This window comes from Pipra filicauda, unplaced genomic scaffold, assembly GCF_003945595.2.
Source record: "Pipra filicauda isolate LSUMZ 115617 unplaced genomic scaffold, ASM394559v2 scaffold30_size5312502_pilon, whole genome shotgun sequence".
NCBI classification, from domain to species: domain Eukaryota; kingdom Metazoa; phylum Chordata; class Aves; order Passeriformes; family Pipridae; genus Pipra; species Pipra filicauda.
The window spans coordinates 1,662,484-1,686,345 of NW_024104432.1; the positions used below are offsets into that span (position 1 = coordinate 1,662,484).

Here is a 23,862-nt window from a genome sequence, read left to right on the forward strand (position 1 = left end):
ATAGTCTCAGTTCCCGTGTTGACAGTAGAATCTGCACCGACAGCATATTATCTGATGTAAAAAAAAACCCTAATAGAAACAGGAGCTTCCTACTATCTCCCACAAACATGGAAAGTACCACGTAGGGTTAGCTGTCAGCTCAGCAGGAGCTTCCAGGTCTCTGGACACTTAAATCACAACATCATTACAGTCACCTCTGGATTCCGTGATTGAGGTTTTCCTATTTTACTTGGTAGGTTTATGGATGCAAGGAGGATTACATGATAAAGTGAATCATATGACAGTGTGTGAACGCCTACACAATGAAAAAAAAGGGTGTCAGGAGGAGAACTTTTTATTTCAAGGGATTGTGTGGAATAGAAAAACACAGATATAGGGCATTATGGTTCCTCACACTGTTCTTAGTTGCATAAGGTTTGTGTGTTGTATTTGTTTTGACTATGACATCCTTGGGGTAAGGACTGTGGGTTTTTTAGATCACCTAGGACAACACTGCCCTGGTCTGTGTGTAGTCCTGGAATGAAAACATTAATAATGATTGTTTTGCATGGCAGAGGCTATGGCAGGCTATATTTTCGAAGAGGTACGGTTTGTCTGATTTAATTTAGCTTCCAATGTCCATTTCAGTCTGGTATTTTTGTGCCTGGCTGCAATCACAGAGCAAGAGGTAACAATCCGTGGCGTCATTGATATCAACCCCTGGACAGCATCTAGCCATTTAACAGACGCATGCAAAACCTATAAACCAGTGTGATGAACCATCTGCTGTGCCTTTCCTACTGTTCCTTCTACTATTTTGCAAATACAAATCTACAGATTCTAACAGAATGTCAGTCTTCAACTCTGCTGCATGTATGAGAAGGGAAATAAGATATAGGAGCACTAGAACTCTTTTTCCATGACATTTATTAGTTTATAGTGCTGTTTCTTACATCTGTTTTTCTTTGAATCCTCTATAAAATGGACACAATTTACTTTTAATAGATGCTTTGCTGAAAAATGGTGCTTCACCATTTCACTAACCTGCTTTCAGATAGTTGTAATTTTGCTTTATTTTTGTGCTTTTTATGATTCACAGCAAAGTAACAGAGAAGGAGCAACCCTGGAGTTTGCTTTTAATGCCAGGTACATTCCAGAAGTGTTATTTAGACAGCACTCTGAGAATACATGTTATTGTGGTTGCTTTCCTATTTAATTGGGTACAAATAGAATCCAATATCTGATTTGAGAATAGTTTTGTGTCGGTATAGGTCATTTTCTGACTCAATTTGGTGCGTAGACTGTGCGAGTCTCATTGCTTGAACAGGTGAGTGTAAGAGGCTTCTGTATAAAATGCTACAGTTTGTGTTTATCATTTTAGCTGAAAAGGAAAGATGGGGAAAGTAGAATGAGGATCCACACCTGTCAGCTAATTTTTCTCCTTTTCTGAACTTTTTTTATTTTGCAGGTGATGGAAATTAAAGGACAAATGATTCATGTACCAGAATCAAATTCGATTTTGTTTCTTGGTTCCCCATGTGTGGATAAGCTGGATGAACTGATGGGCCGAGGTCTCCATCTTTCAGATATACCCATCCATGATGCTACTCGTGATGTCATATTGGTTGGGGAACAAGCAAAGGCACAGGATGGCTTGAAAAAACGAATGGATAAGCTGAAGGCAACACTAGAATGTACACACCAAGCCCTGGAAGAGGAGAAAAAGAAGACAGTAGATCTCCTTATTTCTATTTTCCCTGAAGAAGTGGCTCAGCAATTGTGGCAGGGGCAGCAGGTTCAGGCCAGGAAGTTTGATGATGTCACCATGCTCTTCTCAGACATTGTTGGCTTCACTGCCATCTGTGCTCAGTGCACGCCCATGCAGGTCATCAGCATGCTGAACGAGCTCTACACGCGGTTTGACCATCAGTGTGGATTCCTGGACATCTACAAGGTAATAGCTCAAGTCCTAAGTTAGCAATATCTAATGGAAACTGAGACAGGAAAAAAATCTCAGTAGCTTTCTTCCTAAATTGCAGACTTGCACTCATATTTCATAAAAATATGAAGGCAGTAGTTTTGTTTTATGTGAGAAAAACCCCAAATCTGAAATGTACCCATTGAAAATCAAATACTTTAGTGTGAAACTGTCATCATGGTGCTCCCATGGGAATATGGGCGTCATATTCCCATTTTCCTACAGAAACATGCATCTCCTGTATTATAGCCTGGTTTCCTTTAGGTGACACATCAGCCTCATCATCCTAAGGATGAAGAAGTGCACAGTGATGAATCTTTGCCCCTGCAGCTCCTGAGAGGCACTCAGTTTCAGCTGAAATGTGAATGGTTTAGGGTTTAGGCACTTAGCTTTCTTCTGAAAGAATTAAAATTTTCCATAAAGAGCAAAGCATTCACTGAAAAATTTGTTGTAAGAAACTTCAACTTCCACTGAAAAACAAGAATAGGACAACAGATGTCCATACATAGCAAATGTAATGAATGGGACTTAGCACTGGTGTGCCATGCTCCTTTACTACTCTGCAGAAAAGGAGATGTCACACATGTTGGTCCTGTTACAGACCTCATTATCTTCACTTCTTTTGAGTAGATCTGGTGTCCAGTATGTATTTGAGAGAAAAAAAGAGGGGAGGTACAATTTAATAAATGCAGTGAAGATACTATCTGTGTAACTATCCTGTGAAATCTACAATGTGTTTTGTATATGGAATGCCTTTAATTTTGAGACGGGAGAAATAGAGCAAATTTCTTTTTATATCTTAATGCACAAAAGAAAAAAATGTGTTGCAAAATCGTATATTGACTTTTTTTATTCTCTCTGAGGTTTGCAAACTAACAGTTTTCAAAATGTTTCATAGAGTATTTGTTGATAGGCTGTAGAGAAAAGGTCTCACAAGAGTGCTGTTCCTTTCATTTTTAGCCTCTAACACACTTTAAAAGGAATTGAAAAATAATTATTACACACGTAAATAATAATCATGGCTGAAAAGTTACAATATGTACTATAGATAGAACTGAAAATGGTATAGATAAAGATTGGTAGGGCAGTATACCAAAGTAAACGATCACACTGTAAATAGGTTTTGTGCTCCTGGGCTAGGGGTTTGTATTACTAATGCTCAGAAGCCAAAGACTGTGTTAGGAGAGGACTGCAAGGGAAGATACCAGCCCTCATTAGATGATTGTTACAGCGATACAGTCAAAAACAGATGGGAAGTTTGATCTCAGTTTGTATGAGTCTGGTGTTGCTGCACTGGATTATGACCCAGCTCTGAGAACAGGACTCATAGAACCTCTGACCCACAGTCAGGAGTGACCCTGCTTCACATGCTATGTGTTCACATGCTTCACATAGTCACTGTGTTCCCAGGTGATTAATTTTAGCTGTTCTGAGATATTCAGAACATTCTTTGTTGAAAACTATGGTTGCAAGGGAATAGGATATACAGTATGCAAAACTCTATGACCAGACTGCAAGGAAGGTTGGTTGAATCCTGTGAGAACAACAAGAAGGGATATTTATGGAAGGTCATGAATATTATATCGTTTAGACCATGTCTTTCTGCCTTTCGCCTAGTTTTGTGCTACTTTAGACAGAATGAGTTACTTTATGAAAATACTGTCCTGATCAGTGAAAAAAGATCATTGCTGAGTTAGTCAAGATAAAATATATGCATTCAAAAAAAGGAATAAGCACTCCCATGTTGAGACTGCCATGCAAGTTTATGAGCAAAGGTATCAATAAAACCTGTTTTTCTATGGAAGAATGGCTTACACCTCTAAAACCATTTCTCCACTGTTACTGCCTTAATATAGGCGGTTCCTTCTCGGATCCTTTCATCCTGGATTTTCCTTATTTCCTCCATGTCCCCTGAGCCTCCCCTGGTTCCCACCACAGCCCACATATGAGCAAGGCAGCATTCACTGTGGTTGCATGTACTTTTTTTCTCCTCCCCAAATCCTTTTCAGTTTGTTGTTTTTCTTTTGTAACCAGAAGTATGAAAAAACTACTGTGTAAAAAATGAAGTGAAAGTGACTCAATTGAGTAGTACAGAAAGACAAAACTCAGGCAATGAACTCTTTTTCTTTTCCTTAGAGAATCAGGCTTAAAATAAAGTAATTATTTTGAAAAAAACATTTGCATTTTAAAATGAAAATAGTTTGTGTGTTTATATCTTTTCCATTTGTTTCAGATGAAATTCTGAAAGCTAAGTGTATTACTAGGAATGATCACCACCACAACAGCTATGATTTTAGAAATTATTGTCAGGCGGTGAATTTTAGATACATAATCACCACTATTTGTATCCACAGCCTGCCTCAAAGATATACTTGAGTAACTAGGCTACAGAAATTTATCATGTGACCTAAATATACATCAAAAGAGATCAATTTTCAAATTTGCTTGTTTTGAAGCAGCATGGCAAGAATAATTTGCAAAGATTATTTGGTGAGCACTTCTGAATATCAAATCCACTGTTTTGTAAACAGAAAATTAAGCAAAATTCATTAAATAAATTCCATGCTGTAAATTATTTACCCAGCTTTACTGTTACAGAATTTGGAATTGAGAACCTTAGTACTTCTAATCTTGGACTCAGACAACGAATACAATATTTTCAATTGCCTCATGCTGTTCATCCAGAGATGTTTATGAGAAATATGACACAAAAAGAAGAACAAAGATCCTCACATTAAACAAGTCAGACATAGAGGGCAAATAAATGAGCTGTTGGATATAGACTAAGAAATGCTTTGGGAAGGCAGAAGAGTGATGAATTAGATTTTGAAATTTTTTGTAAATGAAAGTAAGTAGCTATCACTGATGAGGTAGGGAAAGGTTGTCCAATAGATGGATGCACAGGTAAGAGTGACACATACAGATGGTGGACTCAGAAAGTGAATTTCACAGCAGCATTTTGAAAGGATACAAATCAGGACACATTACATTTGTTCAGGCTGAGGGAGAACATTGCAGTAATTGAGATGCGTGGTGTTATGAGCCTGGGTGACAATTTTAGCAATCTAGAAGAATCTGTGTTTTAGAGAGTGAACCTTCAGAAGGAATCTGCTGACATACAGTCTTGATGAAAAGATCAAGAGGGACACTCTTATGGTAATCACAGAAGGGAGAAGAGGTGAGAGAACTGAGACCTGGTAATGCATTTGGAAATTGGTGCTGCTATCAGAGCTAATTATATTCAGCTTGGAGTTGAGGAATGGAAGAAAAAGATGCTGTCAAGCAGGGAGTGCAAGTCAAAGCAGTGTAGACGCAGAGGCTTGGCAAGCTAGTGTCTGTGGACATGGAAGCAGAAACATGAACTCAAGGAGTAGAAGTAAAGGGAGAAAGTTCTCAGTAAATTTTGAAAGCTGTTGCTTTGGGTAAAAAATGTACTGGGTGACCTGACTCTTTTCGCCTGTTTTTTTCTGTATCTGAGTTCCTGTTGTTTATGAGCCAAGTGCTGGGAAACGATGCTTCAGTTAAGCCATCTATTTGTCAAATAAGCTATTTAGATATGCTGCAGCCATGTCTGATGGCATTTAAAACTTAACCTTGCAAACTGAAATCTTCCCTGTTTAGGATTCCTGTAGCTTCTGTTTCTCCTCCACATAATATATCTTTGACATTGGTTCATTCAAAATATTTTTTTCTTGTAGGCCTGTGTAGACCTGCTTTCTCAGCTCTTTTCCCTTCAGTTTCCTTTAACTACTGTGTAGAGTAAAGGCAGCATGTTCTGTGGATGGGTTTTCATCTGTGTGTGCACTGGCTGTGTGGTTTTTTGTGCTGGCTGGGTAATGTCAAGCCAAATAGAGCAGAACCAGGCCTGATTCTGTAGGTGTTAGTCTCTTTGTCCTTTCTCTGAACAGAGCAGCATTTGTCCTTGAAGACATTTGCAGATTTTCCCAGACAATAAACTTCACTTTCTGTGAAGTGCTAAGTCCCACTTTCCATGTCTAAGCAGAGTCCTAAGTGTTTTTGACAATGAACTATTGTCAGCTGCCAGAATTTCTTTGCTTTGTTTTCAAAACTTTAATTGAAAGTTTATTGAGTATTTATTGAATAAGACAATATAATTACAATTGATTTTATAGTTAGAATTCACAATTTTGTTGTGTGGATTTCTGCTTTCTTTTTGGTTTCATTGTTTGGCTAAATTGGCACTCCTCTCTGAGGGGTGCCACACACATGCCTCCAAGTCTTTTACCAGTTTCCTTGAGCTTTTATTCCTGGCAACACGATACAGTTAGTGAGTTAGATCTTCATTTTCTGATTTTATATGTCTAACTCTGGCTACAGCCTCAATTTTTGCTCATTGTAAAGACTTGAGACTGAAAAAGGATGGGAAGTCTGGACTGCTCTGCAATCGTTCAGTGTAGTGTGGGGGTCTTTGTATAATAAAGAAATGTAGTCCGCTCTTCGCTGAGGTGGAAATCGAAGAGACTTTATTTAAATCTCACACTCCCTTTTATCCCCTAAAACCACATGACCTTGTAACCAATGGGGTTGTCTGTCCCTGCGCATGTCCCTTGGCTTCCCTGCCCCTGGGACGCGCCTCCTACAATTCAAGGCTGATACTCACCAATTTTGAAAAATGTTGTTTATATTTAGGTTGTGATATAATGCTTTTAGGAACCTGATTTTAAACTCAGATTTTCTGAAAATATCACTTTACATTTTTGTACTCATCGTTAAAGTTACAGAAATCTGTATTCATTTTACAGAAGATACCAGTACGTTCTCAGTGCCATGACTATCCCTTCTTGTGAACTGATACATGTACATATTCATATATATGTTCTCAAGCTCACTGTCGGTACTATACTGACTAAAGAATACTGCAATGACCAGGGTCATGAGCTTCAGAATGTTTGGAAGTTTTTCAGGCTTTATGTTTCATAAGTTAAAAAACATAGTCTCCAAGTTTTAATGCAAAATCTATGGTCACTATTTTTATCTTCTTTCCATCACTTCTGCAATTTTAACCTTTTAAATTCAGTGCAACTATGTGGCCATTTTGAAAAGGTTTCAAATTTCTAAACTTCAGCTCAGGCATCTGCAAAATGCAGAAAATGCAATTAAGATATGTAAAACGATAGTAGTGTTCTTACATAAGCAATATGATAGACATAAAATATTGTGATATACCTTTTCTTTAAAATGGATAGGTGCAGTTTGGGGAATTACCAGTGTTCTAGGTGTTGCTTTTTCCTGATATATTAAAGTCAGTGAGTTTTGAATGTGTAGTAGATGAAAATGGGTAATAGAAAAAAATTTCCACTGCCCAGAAGCTTGCTCTCTCCATGGTGCCACCCAGCCTGGTAGAGCTGCCTTCAGCACACTGCTCTGTTTGGTCCCACCACAGAGGGTTCCTGAACCTTCTTCCTTTTCTTGCTTTGAACAGGCTATGACACTGAATTTTTCCTGTCTTGAACTCTCTGCCCGTATGTGGACTTGCTGGCACGCTGGTGTGTCTTACTCCAATATGAAGTCAGGGCAAAGCTGGGGCAGCTACTTTTTGGGGAACTCAGAAGTCTTTTTGGGCTAAGGAGGAGAAAAAAAGAAACACAAAGGGTTCCATGGATTTTCCCTGCAGATCTGGTGCATCACCACCGAAGAACTCCAGAATATTTTAAGACTTTTCATTACTTTAAGTGTGTACTTTTCCCCAGCCTTGTGAAGGATTTACACTTTTTGTCTTTAGGGAGATCTGCAAATGAAGCAAACAGACATGCAGGCTCCAGAAGAGTTATTCTTTGCCTTATAAACACAGAGTCCTGCACAAAGCACTAAAACATCTGTGCATGTTCCCCTGTAATATATCACCCAGGAATCCTCTAAAGAGTGTAGGACTTCTGTTTCTGTATATATAATTTCTTCTTCAGCAATACTATACTTGTATATATTTCCTTTTTTTTTTTTTTTTTTTTTTTTTTTTTTTTTTTTTTTTTTTTTTTTTTTTTTGTATCTCACTTTTCTTTCATCTGCAAAGCTCACATTTGTTTGTAAGCTTTAGAATCTACATCCAGCTTACAGGTCCTGGGATTGCTTTCTACGTCCGCAGTTTGTGTGTTAGGCCTGACCGTAAGCTGACTTTTAACTAGAATAGGACCGAGCAAGATATCTTCCTGGCTCCATATTCAGGAGCAAGCCTACACACTGCAGCTAGACAGGAACCATGGCTAAGAACATGCCCTGTTACAGCATATGGGTCTCCCTGCATCTATGTTTTGTAAAATACCTTCATTAATACTTAAATCCTTTTATTCTTGTCAAGCTTTTCCGCCTTCTAAATTTTAGTATTTCTGAGGGACTAAGAAAATGAATTTCACTTTCCATTAGCTTTGGCTCGTTTCATTTTTAAACAGTCTGGTATTGTACCAGATTTAAAGTATACATAGTACAGCCATGACAGCATATGGGTGGACCTTCATATACCAAGATGCAACATTTTCATTCATGCAAATAACATTCATAATTGTACTTTAATTTTTTAAATTATTTAAATGAATATGGAGTATACTTAAGTTGATAGGATCTAGATAACATGAATTTCAAGACAAATAAATTAAAACTTGTGTAACCTTGAGGAAGGTGTTATGGTTCACTAGTAGTTTAAATACTGGGGATACTTATACCAAATTAAGACCACTCTTATGTCTGGAGAAGGACAGTCACATTAAACTCAAACATGTGTCTTAAGTCATACATGATTATTTAATGTTTTCTTACAGACATATTTAGTCTGATTTTTGCAAATTCATACTTGCCTACAGAAGAGAGAAATCATTTATGCACTCTGACTTCTGTATTCCATGATTGTTGTGTGCAAACCTGATGCTGATGTCATGTAAACTGCAAGTCTTTTAGCATGTCTCTCTTTTAACTACTGAAAAAAACCCACCATCTTTCAAAATACTAGATAATAATTCTACACAGCAAGTACTATTTCTTTTTTCTTCCATAAAGAAAATAGCACTGACTTACAGTGCAGATGAAAGAGTTTCTACATATATTACACACTGAAAGATCTGTGCTTAAGACTGCTAAGTAACCACCAACGCACTTGCAACAAACGTGGGTAGAGCTCTTCCCAAATCTTCGTTCGCGAAACCTGGCCATGATGATGATGATGAAGGTGTAATAGAGAGTTCAAACAGCTTTTCCTGCAAAATGCTCCTGAACTTGCCAGTATGGAGCATCATTAAACCCACTAAATAAGATGCCCTCAAGCCCGGTAAGACCAATGATTTCATAACTAGGCTTTTGGGAAAGGAGCTTGGTTTTTATAGTAAGTCATTTCTTTTAAAAAAGGAGCTTTACGAGATGAACAGATTTCTGAACTTCATAGGTGGACACTTGGAATCTGTTCCTGTTCACATGGAAAGAGTTTTCCTGAAGTGTTTTCAAAAGCAGAATATCATGTCATAAAAGTGTTGCAAAGTTACTTTGAAACTTGAGCACAAGGTTTCATTGCTTAGGAGTTAATTTTGAAAAGTTGAGACAGAAGCTAAGGGAGTGAAACACTAAATAGAAACTGAAGGAGATTCTTGGGTCCATTTGGAGACAGTTGTGTTCTGAAATCCTATCTTGAAAACTTTAAAATCCTCTCAAAATAAGGAAGTTTTTTATAATATCCCAGAGAATTTGGAAATCTATAAATAATAGTGTATCCCACATGTAGAATTAATTTCAGCAAAATATGCCAGACCTAAGTGCTTTAAACTGACAGATGTTATTAGGCTTCATAGTGCCGCACAATTCAACTGTTTCAAAGCTTTTCTGACAAATTTGTGCAGTGAAAAAACATATAGAATGTTTCAAAATGTAAACTAAACTGAGTCTTAACGTCTATTCACACAACAGCAAGAAAACAAATAGGTTTTAGTTAATTTTAAAAAGGACAGTAGCTATGGAGACAGAAAAGTAGATCTAGAGCTACTTCAGGATCAGGTATACTCAGCCAAGCTCAGAGTAGGCTTTTCCGAACTGCACTTGCACCACTTGCAGAGAAAGAGCACACACACTTTATCTCTTAGGGAAATAACCTTATCTGGTTTCTCTCTGGCGTGTTTATTAGTTGTTTCTTTCCTTAGAATCTGTATTTAAGATTAAATGACTTGTTCAAGTCTTTCTGCCATAAGCTGCACAAAATACTTCATGTCAGCTCTCCCTCCGCTTAGTGATTAATAACATCCCCTGACCTGCGTGCCAAAATACACATGCCAAGATCCAGGACTTTTTGAGGTTAAGAGGATCTTGTTGTGCTGACAAATGGTATCGTAGCACTAGCAGTCAACACACTCATGCACTCCTTCTCCTATTTTGGTGTACTTTATGGGAGCAGGAACATGCACGCTGGGGTGCACTTTCAAAGGCATGGAGCTCACCCAGAGTCTTCTGAGAATTTCACAAACTAAGGCTTTGCAGTCTGTGGCCATTACTGGTTTTCAACCATTTCTCAGAAAAAGCATGCTGATGACTGCATGGGAGGGGTCTTGCAAATCAAATGACAGTCTGGGCATGGAAACAGGCAATTAAGCAAAGATACAAATGTTAGCATCCTGCTGTAATAAATGGGAAAAAAAAAGAGGTTTCCAGAATTCAGGATGGAATACATCATGCACTGGAAGTTCATTTTTCTCTTTAGTTACTATAGAAGGTGTAGAGATGAGTAGATCATATTGGAGGCTTCATTTTTGTGTGACTGACACTGGATAATGTGAGTTCCATCCTGAATGACAATGTTGTAAACTTATTACTGATCTGCAGCGATATATCTGGAGAGTGATTTGGGTAGAATTAAATGTGGGAGATGTCAATGACATCTTGAAGTAGAATATGGATATCAAATAAATTGTTCCTTGTGATGAGGGCTGAGATGGCTGCCCTAAAATAAAAATAAAATGTAGAGAATCTCAATTTTCTTCAGTCTTTGTCGTATATCAGTTGAAAAGGTATCCTGCTTGCTGCTGAACTAGAAGTCATGGAGAGGAATAAGGAAGCCCAAATGATAAGTCTGAAGCATTACTTTGCCATATACCATGGCCTTTTTCTTATTTTCCTACTGTACAACTTAGGGCAGAAAATGAATGAAAGAAAAGCCTTTTGAGAGATACCAGTAACTTCAAAGGTTTCCTTTAGAGTTATACTTGCAAGAATTTCATCTTAAGGCTGAATTTTGCTGTATTCCTTTAGAGTGAAGGCTTTTCAGCTTTCATAAAAGAAATATATAGTTTTGAGGCACTACGTAGTTCAGTCTTGGAATGAAACATGGATAAACAGGATAATGAAAATTTTGTGAAGGCAGAGATATTTACTGTAGTACCTGATAACTTCCAATTCGAGGTCCATTCCCATCCTGAGTCTTGAATTCGTACTGGGATGAGACTTAAGAAACCATCTCCTTATATATTTAATGCTCCCATGGAAATACAGCCTGGGTGTGCAGGAAACTAAGATGTTCTCTGTTAAGTCTAGGCTGAGGAGTACATATAGAACTTACTCTGACTTTTTTCTTTAAGAAACCATTTCCTTGGAGAACAAGGCATACCATATAGTTAAATCTTGGGTTACAGCAGAAACTGCCATAACTAGTGCATTATAATGGTCCATGTTTTATAGTATTGAATGTGGGTACTTGAAGAAGCACAAGAAGCTCTGTGAGCTACTTATGAAGTGTCAGGTTCACACAGCAGTCTACTTTCTAGCATTTTTATTACGAGACTTTACATGGTAAAACACAAGGGTTATGTTCTTTATCACTGTGTTTGCTGAAGCATCTATGAAAATCCTTACTGTCTGTAGATCTGTTTGATTGCTTTAAAAAACTTGCAAAATTCTTTTTTATCTGAGTAAGACCTTGTTGCCAGTAAGTTTCTCAGATTTCCCTCTTTCCTAATCCATAAGAATGGTGATGTCATTTTTTTCTCTTGCTCTCTCACCCTTCACCACTGTGAAGAGCCCGCCTCAATCTCCTCCCGTGCCCTGAAACCATCTCTGCTCCAGGCTGGACAAGCTCAGCTCTCCCAAACTCTTCTCTCAGGTGCTCTAGCTGCCACTGTCTTGCTGGCCCCTTCTGAGCTGGATCCAGTTTATCAATCTCTGTCTTGTACTGAGGGGCCCGAAACTGTGTGTGGTATCTAAGTCTAATGAGTGCTGAGTAGGGGATGATAAGCCCTTCCCCTGATGTCTTTTCCTACAGCCCAGGCTATCATTGGCTATCTTTGTTCCCAAGACTCATTGCTGACCCATGCGCCATTTGCTACCCACCAGGACCCCCAGGATCCTTCCCAAAGAGCTGCCCCTCAGGAAGTTGGCTGTATCAGTTCCAGAGAAATTCTTTCCCATGGACAGGACTTTGCACATGTCCTTACTGAATTTCATGAGCTTCCAATTCATCCTGCCTCTCCATGTCCCTCAGGATGGCAGCCCTGCCCTGGAGCAAATTGACTGTTCTCCCCATTTTAGTCAACTGTACGCCGGTGAGGGTGCAAATAATATTATTATCAGAGAAAGAAGCACAGATTTTGTTGTAAAATATATCTAAATATCTAAAAATTCTAGATTGTTTTTTTTACAAACTTGTATTTTGAAAAGTGTTAACTTACTACTCAGTACACATTGCATGCACCTAGAACAATATGTCTGTATTTGGGTAGGAGAGCAGAAACATGCGTAGGCAACAGGTAAAAGGAGAGGCAGGTTAAGATGGAAAATAACACTCTTCAGTGCACCTAAAAAACCCCAAACCAATATACCCAAACCAGGAAAGTTATTTTTCTCAAAGAGAAAAGTTAAGTGAGGAAGGCAAAGAGCATTAAACTACAATTACATAAACTGTTACCTGTTTCCCTGCTGCTTATTTCTGCTTTTTTTTTTTTCACTCTCAAGCTCTTAAGGAGGAAACTGATATAATTGCAACTGGTGTTCGTTATTATTTCAATATTGTAAAATGAAGTTTTATATCCTCACAACAGTAGGATGGTTTCAGGCTCTGATCACTTACTCATAAGTGATTAGAAACAGTTTAGTAATGATCTTCTCTTCAGCTAAATATAGCATATACACTTTATACAGTCTCTGCAAACCGTGTGTGGAATGTAGAGAAAATAACAGAGAAAGGTGTAGTCAAAAGTCTGTAACAATAGCATCTATTTGTAAATTATCCCTACAGCAGGAAGAGCTACCCACTAATGAGAAGTTATATACTCTTCAGTGTTTTTTATGGTGATGTTTTGCTTTTTCTAATTATCTTCCCGATATAATTTTCTAGCACAGCAAATACTAATTATGAGTTATAATTATGTAGCACTATTCTTACCCAACAGCAAGCTCAGCCAAGATAGTGTGAAACAAAGCTGCAAGCAATCTCTCATTTAAGAAAAGGCAGTTTTCTGTGTTACTGCTATGGAAAAATGTTGTAGTATCTCAGCTGATGATATACACAGGTCTAGATTATTTTCTTTGGTTATAATGGCGACAAACCACTATGCAATTGTAAGTCAGGTTTTGACTGCACCTGTTTGCAAACTCAGGTAATTATGCTCCATTGTCTAATTCCTTATTTATGGATATTTTGCTCACATGTTTTAAGCAATGCTATTTGATTGCAACCCTAATGGTAGGGTTCCCTTCTCATTATCATACTTTAACATTTGATTTGTCTAATTGCTGCAGGTGGAAACAATAGGCGATGCATACTGTGTTGCAGCAGGGCTCCATAAGAAAAGCCTTAGTCATGCTAAAGCCATTGCCCTAATGGCATTGAAGATGATGGAGCTTTCAGAAGAGGTTCTCACTCCCGATGGAAGCCCTATTAAGGTAACCTCTTTGCTCTTTATTCTCAGCTAGTCAGTGATACATGGACCTGATTCATTACATCGTGTTCTGTCAGTACAAACCTGTTTATTGCTAGGAGAATTTACAATTGCATCAATATGTCACAGTCTTTTTTGGTGTACATGTATTTCACTGGTGCTCATCAACAGTCATGTAAGCTATGCCCTATTTTAGTAAGCACAATAGACCACACGGACAAGCTGTTGCCTTGTTGTATGTGTTGAATGCCTATTTGTGGCTGAAGGGCACTCCTGGAGCCTTTCTTGCCATTCAGTATCGTGTGAGAAGAAGACGATTCCCATGATTCAGGACTGTCCCATGCTACAAGCGAAGCACAGCATGCAATGGCAACAAAGAAATTCACTTCAGGAGTAAGCACCTGATCTGAACTTCAGCAGTAGTGTAGTGGCTCTCAGAAAGTTCTGCAGCTTTGAGAGGCCACATGCCTCTTTCCTTTAGTTGTAGACCTGCATAAAAGACGAATGTGTAGACTATCTGTTCTTTCTCAGTGTTAATTTGCTTCCTTCCTGTGCTACTCCAGTTACTTTCCCTAAGTTTGGTATGAAGGTAACAGGAGGAGGAAAAACAGATGTCCTTTTATACCATTTTAAAGTTCCACTGCTGTTCTGCTTCTTTTGATCCTATACCAACTTTGTAGCTGCTGGTGTTTGGACTTGGTAATGTTTAGGTAGGAGAGATGGAGATGTAGCAAGGAAGAAAAGCCATGGAGATAGACATGTGCCTTTCTTTTCCAAGTGTCAGATTATATGTTGTTTTTATTATGTGTATTCACTCTTCTTTTTGGTTAAATTGTTCTTCCCATAATACAAACCTTCTGTTTTCCAAGAGAATGGGAGTATTATGGGAGTATTATGTACTATGTAGAACAGTATTCAACACTGTCTAAAGCCTTTAACAAAAGCTATATGTGGCTGGATGAGAAGGCCAGACAGACTTCCCACAGGATGATTTATATCATGGTTGAAATTAAGTTTGTAAACTGCAGTTCCTTTAGTCTGTTAAAAATGAAGGTTACATCAAATATGTGTCCTTTTTTCCCCCTGTGAAATGGAAAGACAGTTTTGAAGGTTTAAAACTTGACAGAAAAGTGATCATTTTTTTAAAAAATGTATTCAAAGGTGTTGTTAAGATATTTCTTGAACAAGAAAATTGTATACCTATGAGTTCCAAATCTTCCTGATTTATTAGTTAGGTTATATCTTGAACTATGTTTCTTGAACTCTTTGTGTATGGTGAGTCAAGAGAGATTTAATCCAAGTGATTTGTTCTGCCCAGAAAGGAAAGTATGGATGCAAGGCAACCAAACTAAGCAATTCCATGAAATATGGCAACACGATATTCAAATAAATAGATATAGAGTTCTGGATAAAATATTTTTAAGTATTAATGATGCTTATGAATTTTTTAAAATGTCACAATAAAATATTTGAGTGTTGAAAAATGTCCACATATTCAAAAGAATAGCTTTCTGAAAAAATATGTTGGACTATGGATCTTGAAGAAAAATGGTTTTAAAGCACTGAACACAGAGCAAGCATTAAAAGACAAATTTTTTCTGAGGATACCAGAAGATGTAGCATTTTCAGTTTTGATAAAAGACTATTTCAAACAGGTATTAATTTAATCCTATTAAAATATATTTTCTTGATTGATTGATTTTATTTCTCTATTTTTCCAGTAACTATGGACGATTAACATGTGCTAGCTATACTGTCACATGCTGGGAGAGTGGTCTTCCAGATTTTCTTTATCTTTTCACTTTCTCTTGAGTAATTCCTGTAATTGTAAGGAAATTTTGAAGGTGTTTTATTCTGACAGTCACATTTTGTGATCATTTTCATTACCACTCTTTATTTTTCAGAAAATTCCTCATGTTTTCACTGGCTGTATAAGAGAATCTGTAAAGACAATGCAGCGGAAAAATGCTTGCATAGAATAAAATGCTAGGAATAACCAAATATTTTCAAAAAGTGGTAGTAAATCTCCTTTAGAATTCAGAAGAAAAAAAATAAGTTCATCATACTTAAACTGAAAGTAGGGGTACTGAGAAACTTGTCAGCAGTTCTTGGTTATCCTGTCTTCAGTTTTAGATGTAAGGGATTTCAGGACAGGAGGAATGGTAATATTGTAGAATGTTGCTGTTACCTTTGTATGTAGCCTAGAAATTGTGTTTAAAAATAAGGCTTATCTTTCACAGAGGCATTCGGATTTGATTTTAAATATAGTAAGATTAAGGATTCCTCTCACATGGTTATTTACTCTGTAAAACTATTGAAATAAGGACTTTTGGAGAAGTCCACTTAGTTTGTCGTAGTTCAGGTGTCTACTCTAGGATGACGTGAATCACACCCTAAAAATGTGTAATTTTTTCCGTTGTCTATAAGGGAAATCTATGGTCTTAGCCTAACTACGGATGTCCACTCTGTAAGCTTCTACACGCTGTCAAATGAGTCCTCCTACAAATGGCAAAGAATGGCTATGTCAATGATCAAAACAGTTAAAAACATATACGTTATTTCTAAATTCAGTTCATGTGACTTTTACCTTCTGGCCAACGTTAAATTGGCCAGAGTGATCCCTGTTTTTGTTAGCTGACAGTTTTTCACTTTAAAAACCTTGAAGGGGTCTGTTGTGCCACAGATTCCCATTACATCGAATGCTGCACATGCATAAAAATGTCTTAAAGCGGTGTCAGGGGAAGTTCATATTCGATATAAGGAAAATGTGGTCAAGCATTTGAACAAACTCCCCAGGAAAGTGGTCGTGGTCCCAAGCCCATATACGTTCAAGCATTTGGACAATGCTCTTAAATACATGGTTTAACTTTTAGGTTACCCTGCGTGAAGTCAGAAGTTGGACTTACCTGAAGTTTAAGAAACCCCTAAGTATCTGTAAAAGTTATTATGGACTCAGCTCAGAGCCATTAATAGGATACTTACTGCATGACACACTTTACAATTAAGCCTTGTCATTAAAATACTGAAATATTAATTTATATTAAAATCACAGTAAACAATGTGATCTATAAGACATTTATAAGTGGCCTGACTTATAAACAGTGAACTATGTTGTACTATAATGTGGTTACTTTGAGATGGTCCTGTTGCTACAGATGGCAAAACAAATGCAGGGTTTTGACTATATTTTGACCTTAATTTTTATCTGTGATTCATATTAATGAGTACAAGTCACATTTTCTGAGTCCTTGACAAGTGTGTTGGATAAAGAATCCTAATGCATCTTTTATTTTGTTATACTGAAAAGCCTACATCAGTATTTGGATATTTGAAAAGAACTTGAAATCAGAGGCCAGTTTTCCTCATGCCCAATGCTTAATAACTTTGACAACTTTCATGAGTTGCTGTGACTAAATTCTGACTTTATTCTTCAAGATAGTCTAGAAGCCATTTTGAAAGAGACAAGTGCATCACTGAGACAATTTTTCGAAACATAATTCCTAAAAATAAGGGACCTCCTGATCTCAGGAATAAACAACAGTGTTATGTTCTGTTACTGAGGGTTGCTCGATCAGATATGTCTACCTTTATGATTATGGTTTATGGAATATATTTAATTTCTCAATTACTTTGATGAATATATTTTGTTGTTATCTGAGGACTGAATTCACCAACATGTAAGTATTTATGTTTTGTAGTGCTTGAAATGTTCATTCATGTGATAGCAGTGGATGTTAAGTGACAAAGTCTCAGAAAGTTAGGATGAAAAAGTAAATAAATGAATTAAAAAATGCCATATCACATAGGAAGGAATTTAGGATAAGATTTTCATCTATAAAGTGCATTAGCAGATAATCAAATAAAGATTGTTATCTGGGTACACAGTTATCATATGAAAGTATTCATTATATTGATCACAATAGTAACTTTTTTGTGAGTTATGTACACTTTATGAAAAATCTGCCCTTCAGAGCAATGCTTGTGTGGTCAGCAAACAGTGATGGACCTCAGGATGGTGACTAGGCCTATGAAGCAGGTCTGGTTTATATCCAGATGATGCTCCTGCTTCTGAGTCAGAGCTCATAGCATGCTGATGAGAGCACCATGGTGTGCAGCTGACACACACTCAGACATTCAGCACTCCCAGCAGAGCCGAAGGCAGCAGAAATGCATGAGCAGAATGGAGACCCTGACCCTGCACTTCTCATACCTGTGTGAAAAGCCTGTGATTTGAAGGGTAGTGAGAAACTGTTGTTTTGGAGAAAGAGAGAGCAAGCTGTATTATAGCAGCACCCACAAATCCTGTTATCAGTGTTGTAAGAAAGAAATATTGGTAACAGAAAATGGACTGATTATTCCCCTGTGGGTGATGGAGAAGGCTTCAGGCACGTGTATGATTTTTTTAAACTCAGTTCTACTTGAGGCAAAATGCCGCTATTTTAGAATGAGCTAAGGTCTTAGTACAAAAGAAGGACTTTTGCCACAGACACTGCATGTAGAATTGGATATGCGTTTTTATCCTTTCAGTAAAACATTTTGCTCTGGAAGCACTCCTTTGATATAGGTTCTGTACAACAAATTATATGTAGTGCTCTATGATGGTAGTCTGAAAATATTGATTTAAAATTACCTCCTACATGTGATTTTTACTTGAATTTAGAATATGCTTCATATCTTACTACTTCTTTTTTTTTAGATTAAGTGGAATTACATGAATTTTAATAGCTAGAGGTAGTGCTGTATGGAAAATTCTCTATGGCATTGACCTTCAGTGAAAAGTTGCAATGCAGTTCTCATTTGATGTGTTAAAACCCATAGAATATTATTACTGGGATCACTTTTTGTCATGCTTCAAATCTTGCCTGATAATTTAATTGTTAAAAAGGTCTGCTCTGGCAGAACATACCTATTTTTGACTAATGAGATTTTCAAAGACAATATTATCTGCTTATTTTTGTGGTGTATGAAGGTGGTCCTATCAGGGTTGTGAAGAGATACAGAACTGGGAACGCACAGAGAAAAAATAAACGATTAACATAAAGCTGCTGAAATTAACTACAATTATTTATATTTGTTGTGTACAGGTATTCCTATCTAAAACATAAAAATTGGGCCCTATCGCAGTAATTCAAAACACATTTTAAAATGTTTTGCTACAACAGAAAAATGTCATGTGTCTTTCAAATGATTTATGATACAGTAACATGAGAGATAGGCCTGTAAATACTGTAATCACAAACTGAAGCAAATACATACCCTCATCTTTCCTTTTTTTCACTTGCTAATGACTAGTTCATGAAATAATCAAATAGAGTAGTGCAGAAAATTTCTAGCTGATACTGTCTTGAATTCAGTTAATTTATTCTCAGGTGACATAGATGGGACCTTGTATTTGCATGACATAGTGTGGTCCTCGACTCAGTTGTTTCTTTATTATCACGATACAGTGCTTGACACACTTGGAGCTTCCAGCTTTCAGATGTGTGTTTCCAAAGCTATTTTACTATTTGATTTGTAATCTGCGCTCAAACAGTGTAGTCTGATATCAGCACTATCAACTCGAGAGCTGATAGTGCTCAGTCTTCATTTATCACCTAGAGAAAGATGAAACACCATAGGAGAAGGACCATTTCACGTGAAGAGTGGGATTAACATAATCTAATTTCAAGCATTGACAGTGTGAACAAGTACAGCTAATTTTTTTACTGTAGCTCCCTCTTTAAGAGAGTAAAGCTATTCTAGTCTGTCATGCTTTCAGTGTCTACTTTATAATGAAATATATGAATTAGTATTTGTCAGGTAAGTCCTACCTAAACGGTGAACAGGTTAATACCTTGCAGGATACATGATCCCACTGAAAGGAGCTGGACTGAAACACAGATTTACAACTTTGTTCGGTCGTAGGCTTTCCTTTTGAATTTTAGATGTGATCCAGACTTTCTATGCTTCAACTCTCTGTATATAGGTGACAAATAACGCTTTAAAAATAGAGACTTTAGTGTAGCCTATTTATGCTGTGGGACTTTGTAGCCATTACAGCTGCATTAGTTTTGGTTTATGTTGTCTATTTAAATACCTGTGATGACGAGGACTGCAACAATGAAAGCCTGACTCTGATAAAATCTCTAATCTCTGCTTGCCAGGTAGTAAATCTTAATTAGAATGAACTCTGCCTTATGAGTAAGGGCACAGAAGAATCAAAAGGGCTGTGTGGATTGTAATGGCTCATGGCCACAGTGAGAGTGATACACTTTTCTAAATAACATAGAAATTGGCAATGAATTTTAGTGTACTCTTCTGCTGACTCATTAAGTGTTCCCCTTTTCATTCCATTAATATGTCACTTGGGTCCAGAACACAAGTAGAAAGTGCCAACATTTGCTGGTATATATGGGATTTTTATTTTCTAAGAGAAGGGGCTGTTCCCAAAAACAATGAGGGAGAGTAGTGAGTGTTGTTTGTGTAATCCCTTTCAGTGTTTATTGCCTTGCTTTTTATTCAGATTGTAGCATGCTAGTTTTATAACAATTCAGTGGTCCTCACCAAATGTACATGTTTACGTAAGCAGTAAAAGGTTGTCTGGTTTGTTTTAAGTTGTAAAAGGCTGACTGCTGATGCAGGCATTCTCATCAGCCCTGTGTGAAAAGCTGCTGTGTTACTGCAATCCTCCTTGCTTCGTCTGTGGTCTCCTAGCAACTTTGCCTCGTGCCTAATGCCTGCATCAGGCTCTAGAAGGTATATGATATCCTATTTCAGGCTGCATAACTTCAAATCGGAAATATTCTTGTGTTAAAACAAAAAATCAGAAACAGTTCCGCAGAAGAAACGTCTCTCCATTAAGAGATTTGGAAGAGTTCTTAGTTTCGTGAGTTTACCAGCATTTGGACAGCACAACAACTTTGGGGAGCATTCAGAGCTACATGCCTCAGGGAAGCCTGGTACTTTATCGTGAGAGCCTGCCTGGGACATGGTGACTCAAAGTCAGCCCTGGTGACAGTTCCCTGGACTTAAAGAAAGTTCATGATTGCACTTCCTCAGTTTGGCCCAGTGCCTTTGGAAATGCAAAATGAGAGGAGCTGATTGAAATACATCTGTCCATGGCATGTGGGAAATTACCAATTATTTTAGGCTACTCTAAGGGAAAATTCACTTTCCTCAGCCCTCCAGTCGTCTTCACTCAAGTGCTTCCTGTTGTCTGATTTTAATAATCACCAATTGCTTTAAGAAAACAAACCCACCCCCATTATTTGCAACTTATTTTCTTTTGAAGGGACTTTGTCACCTCCAGTTATATGTTACACCCACTGTAGGACAGTGTTGCTGCATGTGTCTTGCAGTAACAAGGTTAAGTGGGATTTTACATGACTAGTGGGTGCACAGCCGCAGCTTTGTGGAAGAATCTGATCTGAAAAATTAGATTGATCTTTATTCTGCTGGAGAGGGTAGTTTCCCAAAAGGTTGGTTGTTCTTTCGTATGGCATACATTTCAGGTACTTAGGTAAAGTCTGCAGTAGATTTTCAAAGCTACTAGGGATTGATCCTGTATAATGTAAGGGTCAGCCTGCCCAGGCAGAGGGATGATATGAGGATTGGCAACCCAATGTAAGCCTAACTTGAGTAAACTAGAAGGCTGTGAAGATACTCTTTTTCTGACTGCTGGAAGAAAGAGACCTCCAAGATGAGCAGAGAGCTAATTAATAACGTGAGGATCATTGAATTTTGTCCTTAGGCTTGGCCATTTATGTTCTTTTACATTCACTTTCTGGCTAGTAGGAAGCACAAGCACCATTTTATCTATCCTTGTCTCTGTGGCAGAGATAAAGCATACTTGTAGAAACTGGGGTAGTTACCCAGGACACCTTATGAACTTTTCCACTGTTTATTAGTTCACAACTTTTGGTGACTCACAGTATTTAGATTTGTCTAAGTATAGAGACGCCTCTGTAATTTAATCATATTTCCTGTTCCTTAAGGGAGACAAAACCTTCCTATGATGGCTTCACCTAGCTCATAACTTTGTACTGGTGCCTCACAGTGAACAGATACTTTTATTTTCTTCTCCAGGTGCTGTAAGGAAATGCACAGGGAAAACCAGCAAGGATTTCAAGGTTTAGATCCCTGCAGGGGATTTGTGGCCACAGGATGTGCAGCTGTATTGTGGGGTTAGATTTAAGGTCATGGTGTGACATCTCCCACGGTTCAGCAGTCATTCCAGGCATAAACGCCTCCAACTAATACTCCAGATGTCTGGCTAGTAGTAGAGCTGGTTGGGGAATTTTCCATAGAAAACACTTTTTGGCTGAGAATATTGAATGCTGAAAAACAAATCATCAGGCAAATTTACCAGATTTTGGTAAATTTCTGATCAAAACTTGCTTCAGAATGCTAAATACCGGTAGTTACTAGGACAATGACCTGGGGGAGGGGAAAAAAAAGACAAACATAGTAAAGTACTTAAGTTGTGTTTTTCATGAAGAAAAAAACCCCTGGGATCTTGGTTATTTAGGATGGAAGGTATCCTATGATACTGTTTTGCCTCTGGGCTGGTGTTGGGACACTGTGCAGCTGCCACATCCTGGTTTTGACTTTTACAGTCAGTGGAGGACTTTGATGCTAAAGCTGAAATTTTCTATTGTTATTATTGTCATTGATTCTTTATTCAGACAGAAAGTAAGCAATAATAATAACAGAAACGCAACCCATGAGGTGAATAAATAATTAATCTATGGTGTATACAGGAGTTTCAGAAGGTTGACATTGTTGCATCTTTACAAAAGGAACAATGGACAAAAATCTAAAGCTAGAATTGCAGCATATACAATGATGTTATCTGTTTATATGTAATAGAGAAATAAAACCATATAATTTGAAATTATTCATGAATATTTAAAGAATTGGCCTAGGGAATCCAGGGTAGCTGAGTGCTGAAATTTTATTTCTTCTAAGTCCTAAATATATGTTCTCTTCTTCCATCAGTATGTCTTCCTGTCATATAAAAATTAAAAAGACAGGTTTCAATTATTGACTACAAGGCTATTGTTTATTATCTCCTGAGGTGGAGAAGCGATGAAAAACATTACACAAAAACTAAAAAGGTGATATAATACACAAACCTACAAGGACTCAAGGAAGATAAGCAGCAATACACTAAGAAACAAGCACAGACTATGCATAAAAATAGTGCTTTATTGGCTTTCATGCAGTATCACGACTTAAGCTTGACCAGAAAATGCTGCTGGGCTTGAACTGCTACCTTACTGGGTTAATATGCACAGGTGATCCCAGAGGCCTCTGAGGGAGGTGTAGAGATGAAAATACCATGCCCTTTGCAGCTGCAGAGGTGGCTGCTACCTCAGGATCTGTGTTTCCAGCTGCTGAAATGCTGTCAGGAAGCTGCTGCCCTGTACTGTGACCAAGCTGTCTGCAGCTGCTTTTTGTTCTGACTGCTTGAAAATAAGAAAGCCTCTTCTGTTCAGTGCTAGTGGTATTTATTTACTATTGTAATCTCAATTATGTACATTTTCTTTTCTAAACTGGACAATATTTTTGTTTCAGAAGCACCTTTACATCATAATATCAAACTTCTATCTCTCTTTGAAGGGTCCAAACAGTGAAGTCCCCTAATCCAAATGGTTTGCTTTCTCTGGAGTCAGAGTGTACCATAAATTGCAGGTTTTGGCAGCGAATAGGGGAAATCTACCTCCTCCTTTCATCTGACCCTCCACATGGGCCAGGTATCATAGCTCCTTCTTTCACTGGGATACAGACTGGAGAAAGAGATTCAAGAAAGGACCTCGTCCCATCTACTCTTCCTCTATTCTCCCTAGTCTGCTACTGCATGACTAGTTTTGCATAAAGTGCAACTGGAAATTAAAAAAAAAAAAAGGCAAAAAAAATGAAGCTGGGCTCTGTTTTATACTTCATGACTTCTGTTACACATTTAAAGGACAAAGTTTTCCTCTCTATGACCTATTAGTTCTCTTGTCCCTTTAATATAATTTTGCTGAGAGGATTATGCTCACTGGAGGAAAGAGGCCGCTTAACGCA

General features: G+C 37.7%; 1 protein-coding gene across 1 annotated transcript in view; it reads left to right on the top strand.

Moving 5' to 3' along the window:
- GUCY1A2 (guanylate cyclase 1 soluble subunit alpha 2) overlaps positions 1–23,862 on the top strand; it is a 152,927-nt gene that overhangs the window by 75,968 nt on the left and 53,097 nt on the right. The window contains exons 5-6 of the mRNA XM_039383471.1: positions 1,448–1,933; positions 13,676–13,819. Of these exons, the coding sequence (XP_039239405.1) occupies positions 1,448–1,933; positions 13,676–13,819 (630 nt within the window). The remainder of the gene's footprint in view (positions 1–1,447; positions 1,934–13,675; positions 13,820–23,862) is intronic.